This window comes from Humulus lupulus, chromosome 7 (genome assembly GCF_963169125.1).
Source record: "Humulus lupulus chromosome 7, drHumLupu1.1, whole genome shotgun sequence".
NCBI classification, from domain to species: Eukaryota; Viridiplantae; Streptophyta; class Magnoliopsida; order Rosales; family Cannabaceae; genus Humulus; species Humulus lupulus.
The window spans coordinates 110,314,967-110,329,050 of NC_084799.1; the positions used below are offsets into that span (position 1 = coordinate 110,314,967).

General features: G+C 36.2%; 1 protein-coding gene and 1 non-coding gene across 2 annotated transcripts; one reads left to right on the top strand and one right to left on the bottom strand.

Moving 5' to 3' along the window:
• Positions 1–492: 492 nt before the first annotated feature.
• On the top strand, positions 493–2,009 carry LOC133792069 (uncharacterized). Its single transcript, XM_062229976.1, has 2 exons — positions 493–998; positions 1,298–2,009. Exons 1-2 carry the CDS (start codon positions 493–495, stop codon positions 2,007–2,009), a joined length of 1,218 nt encoding a protein of 405 aa, XP_062085960.1.
• Positions 2,010–13,557: 11,548 nt separating this feature from the next.
• On the bottom strand, positions 13,558–13,664 carry LOC133793316 (small nucleolar RNA R71). The gene has a single exon (XR_009874765.1). It is a non-coding gene; the product is annotated as a small nucleolar RNA R71 (small nucleolar RNA).
• Between the last annotated feature and the right edge of the window lie 420 nt (positions 13,665–14,084).

Here is a 14,084-nt window from a genome sequence, read left to right on the forward strand (position 1 = left end):
GATTCGAAGCCCCCTTCATCCAATGATCTGATTGTAGAGGAAGAAAGAACGGAGACGGAGGCATATGCGTCTGAGGAGAAGAGTGTGGATCCAATGCTCCCGGATCCTATGATTCAAGATGACATTGCTAAGAAATCTCGCCCATCCTCCTGGGTAGCTGAAGTAGAAGGGCAGTCTGTCCAAGACTCGGCCAAAGAAAACTGGACTTGGTTTAAGGAATCCCTTCCTAATTTTGGGTGTACGAGACTCTATTTTCAGGATCCGGTCCAATGTGATGGTAAGTTGGTGGCTCAATTGGATATCGATGAGATTGAAGTAGAGGCGTCATTCTGGAAATCTGCCCTAATTTGCATTGTTATTGGGGCAAACCCTCCCCTAGCTGTGTTTGAAGGGTTTATCAGAAGAATTTGGGGTAACCTTGGAATTGAACGTGTGGCCCGGATTAATTCTGGATTCACAATGGTTAAGTTTTGAGATGAGGCTACTAGGGATATGGTGCTTGAATCTGGAGTGATTAATTTTGACAAGAAGCCTGTAGTACTTCAGCCTTGGTCATCAGATGTTGAGTCTTTAAGGTTAGTAAAATCTGTCCCTGTTTGGATTCGATTACCTAGTCTCAGGCTGCAATACTGGGGTGTGAACTGTTTGAGTGCTCTTGTTAGCACGATTGGCACTCCTATCATGGTCGATAAGGTCACAAAAGCTAGAACTATGATTAAATTTGCTAGAATCCTAGTTGATATGGAAATTGCTAAACATCTCCCCATGCATATTCATTACCTAAATGAGAGAGGTCAGGTTATGGAGCAACCCATTGATTATGAGTGGTTACCAACTAAATGCTCTGGTTGCAAGAAGTTGGGTCATACTGCTGCTGTCTGTAAGCATGCCCCAGATGCTATAAAGAAGTTGACAGAGGCTAAAAACCAGGCTAATGCAGTTGATATTAAAGCAAGTGGCATTGCTGCGAATGCCCAGGATAATAGTTCCCAGAATAAGTAAGAACCCCTTGAGGTTCCTAGTCATGTTGATGTTGTATCAGTACCTAGTGGATCCAAATGGGTAACCCCTCAAAAGTCTGGGATGAAGAAACCTGTTGACAAGCCTCGGCCTGATCTGTAAAGGAACTCTTTCAGTATTTTGCAAGAAAACCAGCAGCAAACAACTGATCTACCTCTACCTATTGGACTGAATGGATTGCAACAACATGTTGAGTTGGAATGTTAGGGGATTAAATAATAAGAATAAGCATCAAGCAGTTTTAGATGTTTGATGGGTTGAATAAAATTGGTCTTAGAGCTTTGATTGAAACAAAACTAAAGGGAGACAGAATAAGGGATTTTATGAACTCATTTTTTGATGGTTGGAAGTTTTATAGTAGTTCTGTGGTGGAGGGGCGTATTTTTCTAATTTGGAAAGCTCACTTGGTGAAGGTTGAAATTATTCAGGAGAATGCTCAGCTGCTACACTGCAGAGTTAATATGCTTGGTGGGAATTTGGCTTATTGCCTCTCGATTGTATATGTCTCTAATCAATTGGAGACAAGGAAATCTTTATGGTCTGACTTAGCTACTGTTCAGAGACTGGTTAAACCTTGGATTGTTATGGGAGACTTTAATGATATCTTCCATGTTGATGATCATCTTTATGGAAGACCTATTTCTGTTAAGGAAATGGAGGATGCTCGTCAATGGTTGGCTTTGGGAGAGGCAACTGAAATGAAGACTTTGGGCCCTAATTACAATTGGTCTAATAAGCAAGATGGAGGAGCTCGTATTTTCTCCAAATTGGACAGAGTTTTTTCTAATGAAAGCTGGACTGATGTCTTCCCGTTAGTTGTAGCATATGCTCAATGGGATGTGGTTTCTGACCATTGCTATTTGCTGATTAAACAGGGGTATTTATGTAGATTAGGAGTGAAGCCTTTTCGGTTTTACAATATGTGGGCAGCTCATGAAAAATTCAGGGAAACTGTTCTTCATAGCTGGTATATTCCTTTAGAGGGGTAAGGGTTGTTTCGCCTTGTTGGAAAGCTCACAAGGCTTAAGCATGTTCTAAAAAAGTTTAACTGGAGAACTATGGGTGATGTTGCTTGTAACTATGAGGAGAGCGAATCTAAGTACCAGCAGGCCCAAAGTGCTCTTTGTTCTGATCCTTTAAATGCCGAGTTACTGTCAAAAGAAAAAGAAGCTCAACAAGATTACTTCAGGAAAAAGAAGATTTATGTTAGTTTTCTTCGTAAAAAAAGTAAGACTACTTGGCTCCGTTTTGGTGATGAAAACTCCTCGTATTTCACGCAAGCTTGAAACAGAGGCAGATTTCTAATCGCATTTTTTCTTATATTGATGATAATGGTCGTTTTGTGGATGATTATGATAAGGTTGTTGATTATTATTTTCAACATTTTAAGAATCATTTGGGTAATGCTAGTAGGGCTACAGGTCAAATTGATCCCGACTGTATAAGACATGGTCCTGTTCTGAGTTTGGATGACCAGCTGCACTTAATAAAGCCATTTACTTACCAAGAAGTTCGATCAGCTATGTTTAGTATTAACTCTGTTAAAAGTCCTGGCCCGGATGGCTATGGAGCGGGGTTCTTCAAAGCTCTTTGCAATGATATAGGCAAGGAAGTTTCTGTGGCTGTTTTAGACTTCTTTGCCTTAGGCAGAATTCCCCCGTTGCTTAATGATATTATCATATCTCTCATCCCGAAAGTAGACCAGCCATCAAGTGCTACTGAATTCACACCTATTACTTGTTGCAACTCTATTTACAAATGCATTTCGAAAATGCTTTGTAACCGACTGGCAGTGGTTCTTCCTTCTCTGATTAATCTTAATCAGGGAGCCTTTATAAAACAGAGATCCTTGGCTTACAATGTCCTCATTTTTCAAGATCTGATTAAAGGATACAATAGGAAAAATAGCTCGCCTCGTTGTGCTATGAAGTTAGACTTAAGCAAGGCATATGATACTATTGACTGGGATTTCTTGGAAAATTTACTCAATATGCTTTGTTTTCCTAGTCGGTTCATCTATTGGATTATGGTCTGCTTGAGGGGATCATCTTACTCTCTAGTTTTAAATGGAAGGATTCAAGGGAAGTTCAAGGGTGGAAAGGGGCTTCGGCAGGGAGACCCCATTTCTCCTTTATTATTTGTCATAGTGATGGAGTATCTCACTTGCCTTCTAATCAAGGCTTCCATGGATAGCCAGTTCAGATTTCATCCTTTGTGTAAGTCTTTGAATCTTATTATTCTTTGTTTTGCTAACGACCTCATTATCTTTTGCAAAGGTACCCCTTCCTCTGTTCAAGTTCTTATTGAGGTGTTTTCTGAGTTTGGTTATTCTTCAGGTCTAAAGATTAATTATTCCAAATCTCATATATTCTTTGGAGGTGTTTCAGCTGAGATTAAAGCTAGAATATTGGACTATTCGCAGCTTGTTGAGGGTACTTTCTCGCTGAAATACCTTGGGGATCCTCTTCGACCTACCAAATGGAAGGCAACAGACTGTGATATTATCTTTAAGAAGATTCAGATGCGGCTCAATGTATGGTCCAGCCGCCATCTCTCTTATACTAGTAGAGTCCAACTTATTCATTCGGCTCTGCTAGGTATTCGAAATTATTGGATGAGTATATTCATGCTTCCTCAGAGTGTTGTGAAGGATATTGATAAAATTTGCTGTCAGTTTCTTTGGGGCGAGAGTGGTTCCCATAGTAAGTTTCACTTCACCTCTTGGGAGCAAGTATGTCGTCCTAAGTCTTTTGGTGGTTTGGGATTTCGTGAGGGGGCTATTTGGAACAAATTGATGCTTGCCAAATATATTTGGGCATTTGAAACTAAACAAAATCATCTTTGGGTTAAATGGGTGAATTACATTTATCTGAAAGCAGTTAGCCTCTGGGATTATATGCCAAAGTATGATTCCAGCTGGTATTGGAGGAAGCTAATTTCCTAATGTAAATCAATTTTGTGGTTTGGCTTGCAGGCTACAGTGGTCAAAGGAAAACTTCATCTGGGTACTTTATATACTCAGGTTCTGTCGAGTGAGTGAATTGCATATGCGAGACCAATTTGGTGCAAGCTTTTGGTGCCTAAACACAGATTCATTCTTTGGCAGGATGTAAACCAGCATCTTCTCACTAGGGACTTACTTATTTCTCATCACAATCCTGTAGCATCTGTGAGTTGTCCAGTTTGTGGTCTTGTTGATGAAAGCCATGACCATTTATTCTTTGATTGCATTTTCTCTAGGAAGGTCTTGCAGCTAGTCTTTCACTGGCTAGGAGGGGTTACCTGGCCTGGTAAGTTTGAGGACTGGATCACCTTGCTGCCCGGCTGGAAGTCGAATTGGATTCACTTTACAGTGGCTGCTTCTCTTGCTGCTTGTACTTATTTCATCTGGTTCAATAGAAATGCTTGCTATTGTAGTGATAGTTGTTTTACTATTTTTAAAGAAGATCAATTGATTAGGTAAGCAGTCAAAGCTAGAGTTCTTAATCTAACTTCTAGGAACCTATCTACTAGAGAAAGGCAAATGATTGAGTTTGTAAAATCTTTGTAAGTTCTGAGGGTTGGTTGCTTCTCCCTTTTGTATTATCCAGTTTGTTTTATCAATGAAGTTTTCTTTCTTTTGATCAAAAAAAAGAAATCCAAGAAACTACATTAAACCCTAGGGAAAGAATTTAGTCCATATCAGACATGACTAAAACCACAAAATAATTGTTTAGAAACATAAAATTCAAAAGTTTAAAGAAGAAATAAAAATATGAAATTGCAGAAAACAAAGTCTCAGAATCAGAATTGTTCTCGAAATTCGTAATTAAAAATTACCTTAACCTAATTAAAACCTAAAGTCTGAATTTCTATTAAAAAAAAAACAAATTCTTCTTTATTGGCAAGGCAGGCCGCGACTTGTCCTTTCTTAGGTCGCGGCCCGTGTCTTTTTTAAGGCCCTTCAAAATATGGTTAGGTCTTCAGGCGCCGCGACCCTCTTCACCCAGGTCGCGACCCACGTGTTGATGCACCTCCTAGATTTTTACTCTGTTTCTTCTAGCACCGCAACTGTATTGACCAAGTCGCGACCCTAAGTCCTTTAAGCAAACCTGCAGCCTCTGACTTTGCTAGAGTCACGGCCTTTAAAACCATGTCGCATATTTAATTCTATTTTTTCAGATTATAACCTTTTGACATCCTTCCTTCCTCAAAAACTTATTATAACTCATCCTTAACGCCAATTTGAGTCAAACAACCATCAAAATCTCCATTTTCCCACCATTTCCTCTTCTTTTCACATTTAACTCATGATTCGTAGCACCTACCTACAACAAAGACAAACATAAGAGTAATCTTGCACAAAACAAACAAAAAGACTCAAGATTACCGCAAAAACACATCCTAAAACGACACTAAAATGGAGTTATCAGTTGCCTGTGCCCCTCTACAATTTTTCTTGTGAGGGGATCGGGAGGGAAGGAAGGAGACAATCCCAAATTTTGACCTATATCAAGGTTCATGCCGGTGCTAAACCAACGCTACTGCCTAAAAATCGACGTTGTACTGTTCAATAGTGTCGGTTTAGCACCGACGCAAACTTCTCTAATAATGAAATTCTGCATTTCATTGGATTAGAAGCGTCGATTTTGAATGACGCATTTGAGCCTCATACACTAGCGTCGGGGTAGTAACCGACACCGTTAGTTAACTGTTTAGTTGGTTTGAACCGACACTACTGAACTGAGATTATCAATGGCGTTGATTCACACTATAAACCGACACTAACAAGCCACACTGTAGGTCCTTTTTGGCGAAGTGAATGGACTTGATGATCAAATCACGAGACTTGATACATTTAGAGGTGTTGGGGGCAGAGACATCTTTCACCTTGTAGGTAGTACCATTCAGAGCAACCATCATAGTTTCATCAACATATATCACATGATTTCAAGAGGAGAGGATCTTGGAAACACAAGAAACTGCAAATACTTTTGTCCTTTGGCCAAAGACAAAATCTGTGTTATGATCTCCCCGGGTAGATTGATCGAAAGGCATGTACCAACTTTATACAGAAAAAATGCAAGCACTTGGGAAATAGTGGTAGTGTGAGTAGTAGGGTGCTAATTGAAACTGGCAACCTTATGCAGAACAACATATTTGTGAGTGAGTTGAGTGACTTTAAGTGGTGTATTATTGGACCACTCAATGTTTTGACCTACCAAATCCGATTCAACATCATCCTTATCAATCTCAACAATTTCAGAAGAAGAAATTTTCAAACCCAAAACTCGAGCAATCTCCCCCTCACTAAACTTGAACCAATTACCTCAGACATAGACTTTCTCAAACATGAAAGACTCAACCCTCTCAAATCTAGGCACATAGCCCTCAAATCTCATCACAATTCCTAGGCAATGTGCATCTTTTAGTGGTTTAATAACCCTAAAAACCCTATGAGCATCTAGAGCAAAGTTTCTCTCAGAAATAAAGTCCTTATTTTCATACAATTTTATATTTTTATTAGATTCATACGAAAAATAGGTAAAGTTGTACACCTTGGGTGGGGACTCCGAAGATGCTTGGGAGACCACCTTTTTGATCTTTTTGAGAGCAGATTCAGTCATTGGCTTCTTTCTAGCAGCCTTGGAGGAAAGGGGTTCCTTTCTTGGTGCCTTTTTCACAACGAATGGAGCAATGGAGGGTGCTTCATTAACCACCTTTTTCGGGGCAACTTTTGGCAGATCAGCCAATTATTCTGAACTGTCAGAATCAGAATCAACAACCTCTTCATTTATCTACTTAGTAGGATCGAGGTGTTCATCATCAGATTCTGTAGTAGTTCCTTCATCCTCCTTTTCTAGAGACGAACAGGGAGATTGTTCTTTGTGAAGGCGATCAGGCTTTGCAATTTGGGAAACGGGAGTAGCAGAAGTCGAACGGTTTGAGGGCACCGATTTGAAAATTGTCTTGGGCTGGGATGAAGAGGTAGGCTTCCCAACATCAGACATTGCAACTACTTTCTTGGCCAGCACATCAAGTGAGGGATACGAGTCAGAGAGAGTCTTCAAGGATTTTGTAGTTTGATGGGCGTCCTTTGTTTTCTCGACTTCATAGGCAAGTTGCTCATGATCCGCTTCTTTGGAATTATACCCAGCATATTCAGACTCGACTAGGGGCTTCTCAATCGGCAACTCCGAGGCAAGAGAAGGAGGAACCACCACTGAAGGGGTAGTTAGAGGAGGAATCAGACACTCTCGATGAGCTTTCTCTTGACATTTGGCAAGAGGAATGGAAATTTTGCAAGCTTTGGGCTGTGTGAGAGTGGCTTTTGGAGCAAGGGAGCCTGAAGTTCCCTTGTTGACATTCTTCTGGTTGGAGCCTCCGCGAGTCTTCACTATTTTTTTCTTCTGCAAAAATGGGTTAAAGAGAAATATTGATAGCACAAGAAAGAAGAAAATAAATATGGGTGCTTGAATTGACAATGGGACTGGCATAAATAGAGAAACGTGAAAATTTGAAACTTGAAAAGATTTGTACACTTAATGCAATAACTACAAAAATTTTGTGTACCCATTTTGGGTAATTGCCACTATTTAAGCCAAAATTTTCAACATGGAAAGTATGAAAAATATGGACTATTATTTATAGAATACGTAAGTAAATGCATTAAAAATTTGATAAAACATTTCCAAAAGCTAAGATACGGTCAGCCTTTATATATATATATATATTTTTATTATTATTTTTATTGTTATAACATTTATTATAGATAAATATATAGCTGCCAAAATGATGTCCTTGATTTGCTGCTCAAAATCTTTGTGACTTGTCCATGACAAAGAAAAAGAAATCCAATATACTGGTTAACAACAATTTGTACTATTTAAAACTTTAGAAATAAGTTAATGATTTTCAAGAATTAAAAGTAGAAGATAATTTAAATAAATATTTCTTAAGTACTTAGAAAGGTGTTTTTCGGTTTTTGAAAAAGAATTTCTCTCTTTAATTTTTCCAACAAAGGAAATTCGTGTGTCAGTGTGACAAGAGTGAGTATATAAATATATATATATTATATAAGTTGGAGCTTTTATTTTTTTTTATTTCGCAACTTTGTAACCAAGATAGAAGCTTCCACTCTACAAAAAAAAGTAGCCATTTTCAATGGTAGCGTATCTTATACATAATTTTAGTTATATAGTTCCAACTTACTCAATGATGGCTTTCACACATTAGAGCAGGTAGATCTTTTCTAAATTGGAGCCTAAGAGGAAAATCAAAGAGATATTAGAGACTCACTATCATGCTTCTGTATAGTGTGGGATCAACCCTAACTCTTGTTTCATCTTTGGTCAACTTGAGAGTAGTTTCCATTAGAGTTTTTGGATGCTTGGTCATATCCAAACAAAAATTGTGAACCTTGTTTTTTGCATACTTTATGTGAGAGATAAAAATCCCTTCATCAGTTTGTTTGACATGTAACCCTAGAAATTAGGTAAATTCTCCAACCACACTCATATTAAATTCATCATTCATTTGCTTCGCAAATTTTTGCACTTTATAATCAGAAGAAGAATAAAAAACAATGTCATCAACATAGATTTGTGCAATTATAATGAAAGAATCATTATCTTTGATGAATAGAGTTTTGTCAACTCCTCCTCCACAATAACCCTTAAGAATGAGAAATTAGGCTAGATGTTCATACCAAGCTCGAGGAGCTTGTTTTAAATCATACAAAGGATTTTTAAATTTAAACACATGATTAGGATAGCGAGAATCCTCAAATCCCTGAGGTTGCTCAATATAGGCTTCTTCATTCAAAATTTTGTTCAAAAAGGAAGATTTAACATCCATTTGAAAAAGTTTGAAACCTATGATCCAAGAAATAGCCAAGAGTAGTCTAATAGATTCAAGTCTGGCTATAGGGGAAAATGTTTCATCAAAATCTACACATTTAATTTGAGTGTATCCTTGAGCCACAAACGTAGCCTTGTTTCTTATAATTGTACCAAATTCATCACTTTTAATTTTAAAAATCCATTTAATACCAATAACATTTGTGTTGCTAGGTCTCGGTACAAGACACCAAATATCATTCCTTGTGAATTGTTCAAGTTCAACCTATGTAGCCTTAATCTAAGATTCATCAAAAATAGCATCTTTCACATTTTTAGTTTCAATTGAAGAAGTAAAACACACATATTGAACAAGATCAAAATATTTTTTTTGCGTGTTACCATACTTTTCCCAAAATTACCTATTACCAGATCAATGAGATGATTCTTTTTTATTCTGGAAGAATGCTCATTTCGAACAGTGTTAGTAAAATTTTTAGAATTATAGTAACTATTTTGCTCGCATGTTGATTTCTTCGATTTTGATTAATCATTATCATAGTTGGCGATATCATGTACAGAAGATGATGTCTCAGCTTCCTTAGTAATTTCTTCAAGAAAACTGATTATTTCTTCTTCACTAGAATATGTTGAAAAATATTTTTCATCATCAAACACAACATTCGAAGATTCCGTAGCTGTTTGAGTTCTCATATTGTACACACAATAAGCTCTACTATTAATGGAATACCCTATAAAAACTCCAACATCACTTTTGGCATCAAATTTTCCCAAATGTTCACGGTCTTTGAGCACATAACAAACACATCCAAACACATGAAAATAACTTACATTGGGTTTCTTACCTTTCCATATCTCATATGGAGTTTTCAACGTGCCTGGTCGAAGGTAGATGTGATTGATAGTGTAACAGGCTGTATTGATAGCTTCCACCCACGATCTTTTGGAAAGCTTCTTGTTGTTTAACATCACTCTAGCAATTTCTTGTAGAGTCTGATTCTTTCTTTCTGCAACTCTATTTTGTTTGGGGGTCTTAGGGGCTGAAAACTCATTAACTATGCCAAGAGATTTATAAAATAATCATAAACAACATTTTCGAATTCTTTCCCATGATCACTTTGAATTCTAACAATTTTGCTTATATTAGTCTTTTTCGACCCTCAATTTTAAACAAAGGGTTTTAAAAACATTAAAAGTGTCAGATTTTTCTCTAAAAAAATCAACCCAGTTTTGTGTGAAAAATCATCAACACAAACAAAGATGTATCGTTTACCATTAATACTTTTAACTGGAATAGGACACATGAGATCCATGTGAAGTCATTCGAGAACTTTGGAAGTATTAATACTTGAGATACATTTGTGTGTCAATTTGAGTTGCTTACAAAATTGACATGGTTCACACTTTCCCGTACTTTGTTTTCCCAATATGGGAAAACCACGAACATGACCTGCATTTGAGATTTTTTTCAAAATTTTTTAAATTAATGCGTCCGAGTTTCTCATACCATGATTCTGTAGAATTTTTCACAACCAAACAACATGCATGTGTTTGTTACAATGTATAACAACTATCAATAGAACGAAAACCTTTCAATAGCGTATTTCCTTTATTATCAAGAACTACACATTCATCACGATAGAAATTCACAAGAAATCCTTTATCACAAATTTCACTTATGCTAATGAGATTAGCCTTAAATCCTACCAAAAGCACATTTTTTAACTTTGGTATTCCTTTCAAGATTTAAAGTTCCTTTCCCAAGAACTTTCCTTGCAGCACCATCTCCAAAAGTGACTGTACCACAAATCATGGCCTTAAAGTCAATGAGAATATTCTTATCACTACTACAAAACTGGGATTTCCCGACACCCAACCACAACAGTCAACTCTGTTGGCTGTCGTAATTGTTCAGCGCGACTTTACATTGACGGTTAAAAACTGTAGGCATAGGGATCAATGTTGATAGTTAATAACTATCACCACAACTTTCGACACTCAAAAGATGTCGTTATTGATCTCAAGACCGACAGTTAACTTGAGACTAATGCCTGCAGTTAAAAATTATCGTTATTAACCTCAACGTCGATAGTTTGTGTAAGGCCAAAGCTAACAGTTTAAACTTTTGTCAAAATCCAAATAAACAAAACCTAAAATATATATTTATAAAAATATAATATAAAGATAAACTAAATTATGTAAATATATTTATAAATATACGTATTAAACAATTTTTTAAAAGTATATTTTTTTGTTCCTAAATTCTATCTATCTCTTTCAGCATCACTCTCTCATTTGTAATAATTATTTAAAAACTCTACAAGTTTAATAGTTGTAATTTTTTTTATTATATTTTAATTTTTAAATTAAATATATTTCAAATAATTAGTATTTTTTTTAAAAAAATTAGAATTATAATAATATATTTTTTTTATATAAACTATGTTTTAATTATTTTATTCAAGACTTATAATAAAAAAAAGCAAAGCTTTGTAAAAAAAAAAAAAAAATCAAAGCACTACTGAATTTTAAAAGCCCACCTGGCTATTTTATAAAAAGAAAAAGAAGAAAAAAAACCCACTCAACAAAAAAACAAATTAAAAGCCCAAAAAAACAAATTATAGCATATTCTCACACTCTCTCTCTGTTTCTCCCCCATATACCAGCCGCATATCCCCCTCCCCTCTCTTCTCACCATTTCCCTCTATCTCTCCGCCTATTTGATAGAGTAGTTTTTATAGTGTTTTAAAAGATAATTTTATTTAATTTTTTAGGTTTATTTAATAATTTTTGTGCAGTGTGACGTTTTTGTTGTATGTGTTTGATACTATTTCAGATCTATGAGACGTAATTGATAAATGACCGCATTTGGCTTCAAAAATATGGAATTTGTTAAAAAAATGCATTTCAGTCGCGGCGCTGCAATTAGATAGAGAGGTCAATCTATCGAGAAGCACAGGGCCGCGACGCTGCCTTTAAGATCTGCAACACTATTGGCTGGCGAGTTTGAGCTGCAGCGCAAGTCTATTAGAGTCGCGACACTTGAGCAAGTCAGAGACGAGAGAATTCCAAATTTTGGACACGGATCACGGCACCTCATTATAGAGCTGCGGCGCTTGGGAGGCGTATTTCGTAGAAAAGGGCATTTTATGCAGGGGCAAAAGCGAGATTTCACATCCAAAGTACATATTACTATTTAAGCATCATTACGATGATTTTTGAAGAAAAAAAAGACCCTAAGGAGACTACTTGTTTTATCTGTTTATTGTTTTCTAGATTTCTTCTTCATCTTAATTCTTTAGGTTATTTTCTATGAACAATTATCTTAATGTTATTGTTATTATGTCTGATATGAACTTAATCCTCTATCTAGGGGTTAATGTAATCTCTTGGATTTCTATTTAATTTTATTATGATGATCAATTGATACTTCTTCTTTATTCTAATCTATATAATGTTTGTCTAATGCTAGTAAATACTTGATCAATATTTTCTTGATTTATGATTTTGATTCAAAATTTGAAAGATGAGAATTGAATATGCTATCGTTATATAGACATAGGTTACATATTGGACAAGAGTACTTGTATGACTTGTGTAGCAATTAGGTTGCCATTCTTAATGCATGCTATATGTTTAAGTTTATCACAGAGATGTAGAAAATTTGCATATAGGTTGAGATCTTATATCTTGAAAAAGAATACGAATCGATTTTTGTTAACCTGCTATTAGAATAGGAGGAGATTTAGAATTGATCAATAAAATTAATAGAATGAAAAGTTGATGAAATTAATTCCCTAGGCTTTTTGTTATTGATTTTTATCCTTTGATTAATTGTTCTGTTTACAGTTATTTAATTTTTGTTTGTAGTTATAATTATTAATCTTAATTTTAATTACCAAATAGAAAGTGAAAATCAATTATTAGTAATTGGGTTATAGACTATATGGGACGATATTCGTTCTTACGGAATTTATTACTTGACACGACCACATATACTTGCGTACATATTTTACCGATCAAGTTTTTGGCGTCGTTGCCAGAGACTAATATCCAATATCAAAATTAATTTGTTTTGTTCTACTTTGGTTTTTACTTTTAGTACTCATTCGAATCGTGACTGTATTGTGTTTCAGGAATTATTGATATATGCGACGAATTAGGCAAAATGAACTTATATCGGTAGATCTTGAAATTGAAAGAACTTTCAGACAAAATCAAAACAAAAAGAAAATGTTGGACTTTGCCATGGTTGAAAATCAAGGAAATGCAGCAAATAATGCTTCAGTTGTTAATAATATCCCAAATATTATAGAGGTGCCAGTGGATCGAGGACCAAGAGCGCTTAGAGACTATGTACATCTTGCTGTCACAGGAGTACATTCATGCATCAGACACCCCACTATTGCTGCAAGTAATTTCGAGATTAAGCCAACAATATTACAAATGGTACAGTCTACTATTCAGTTTGGGGCCCAAGGAAGATCCTAATTTGCACATAGCCAATTTCCTGGAACTATATGCAACATTTAAGATGAATGGGGCGAGTGATGATGCGATTAGACTTAGATTATTCCCATTCTCTCCATGAGACTGGATGAAGAGTTCGCTAATTTCACTGCAAGTTAATTCTATCACAACATGGGAGGAGTTAGCCCAGAAGTTCTTAGCAAAGTTTGTCCCTCCAGCAAAAGCTGCAAAGTTGAGGGGGGAAATTAATAATTTCTACCAGACAAAAGGGGAATCATTGTATGATGCATGGGAAAGATTTAAAGAGTTGTTAAGGAAATGCCCATATCATGGTATAGAGAAGTGGATGCTAGTCCATAATTTTTATAATGGGTTGAATGGTGCTACTCGTACCATAATAGATGATGCAACAGGAGATGCGTTCATGAGCAAGAGTGCTAATGAGGCATATGAATTGCTATAGGAGATAGCAATGAATAACTACTAGTGGCCAACTGAAAGGGGACAAACAAAGAAGGTGACTGGTATGATTGGATTGGATGTTATTTCCATGCTTATAGCGCAAATGGAAGCTTTAACGAAACAGTTACAACAGAGCAACCTATCAGCCCAAACCATGCAAATGCAGAGTTTATGTGGGGCATGTGGGAGTGCTCATCCATTAAATCAGTGTCCTGCCATGGATATGAATAATGTACCTATGGAACAATTCCAAGCTATAGAAAATTTTTAAAGACCAACCAACAACCCCTTTTC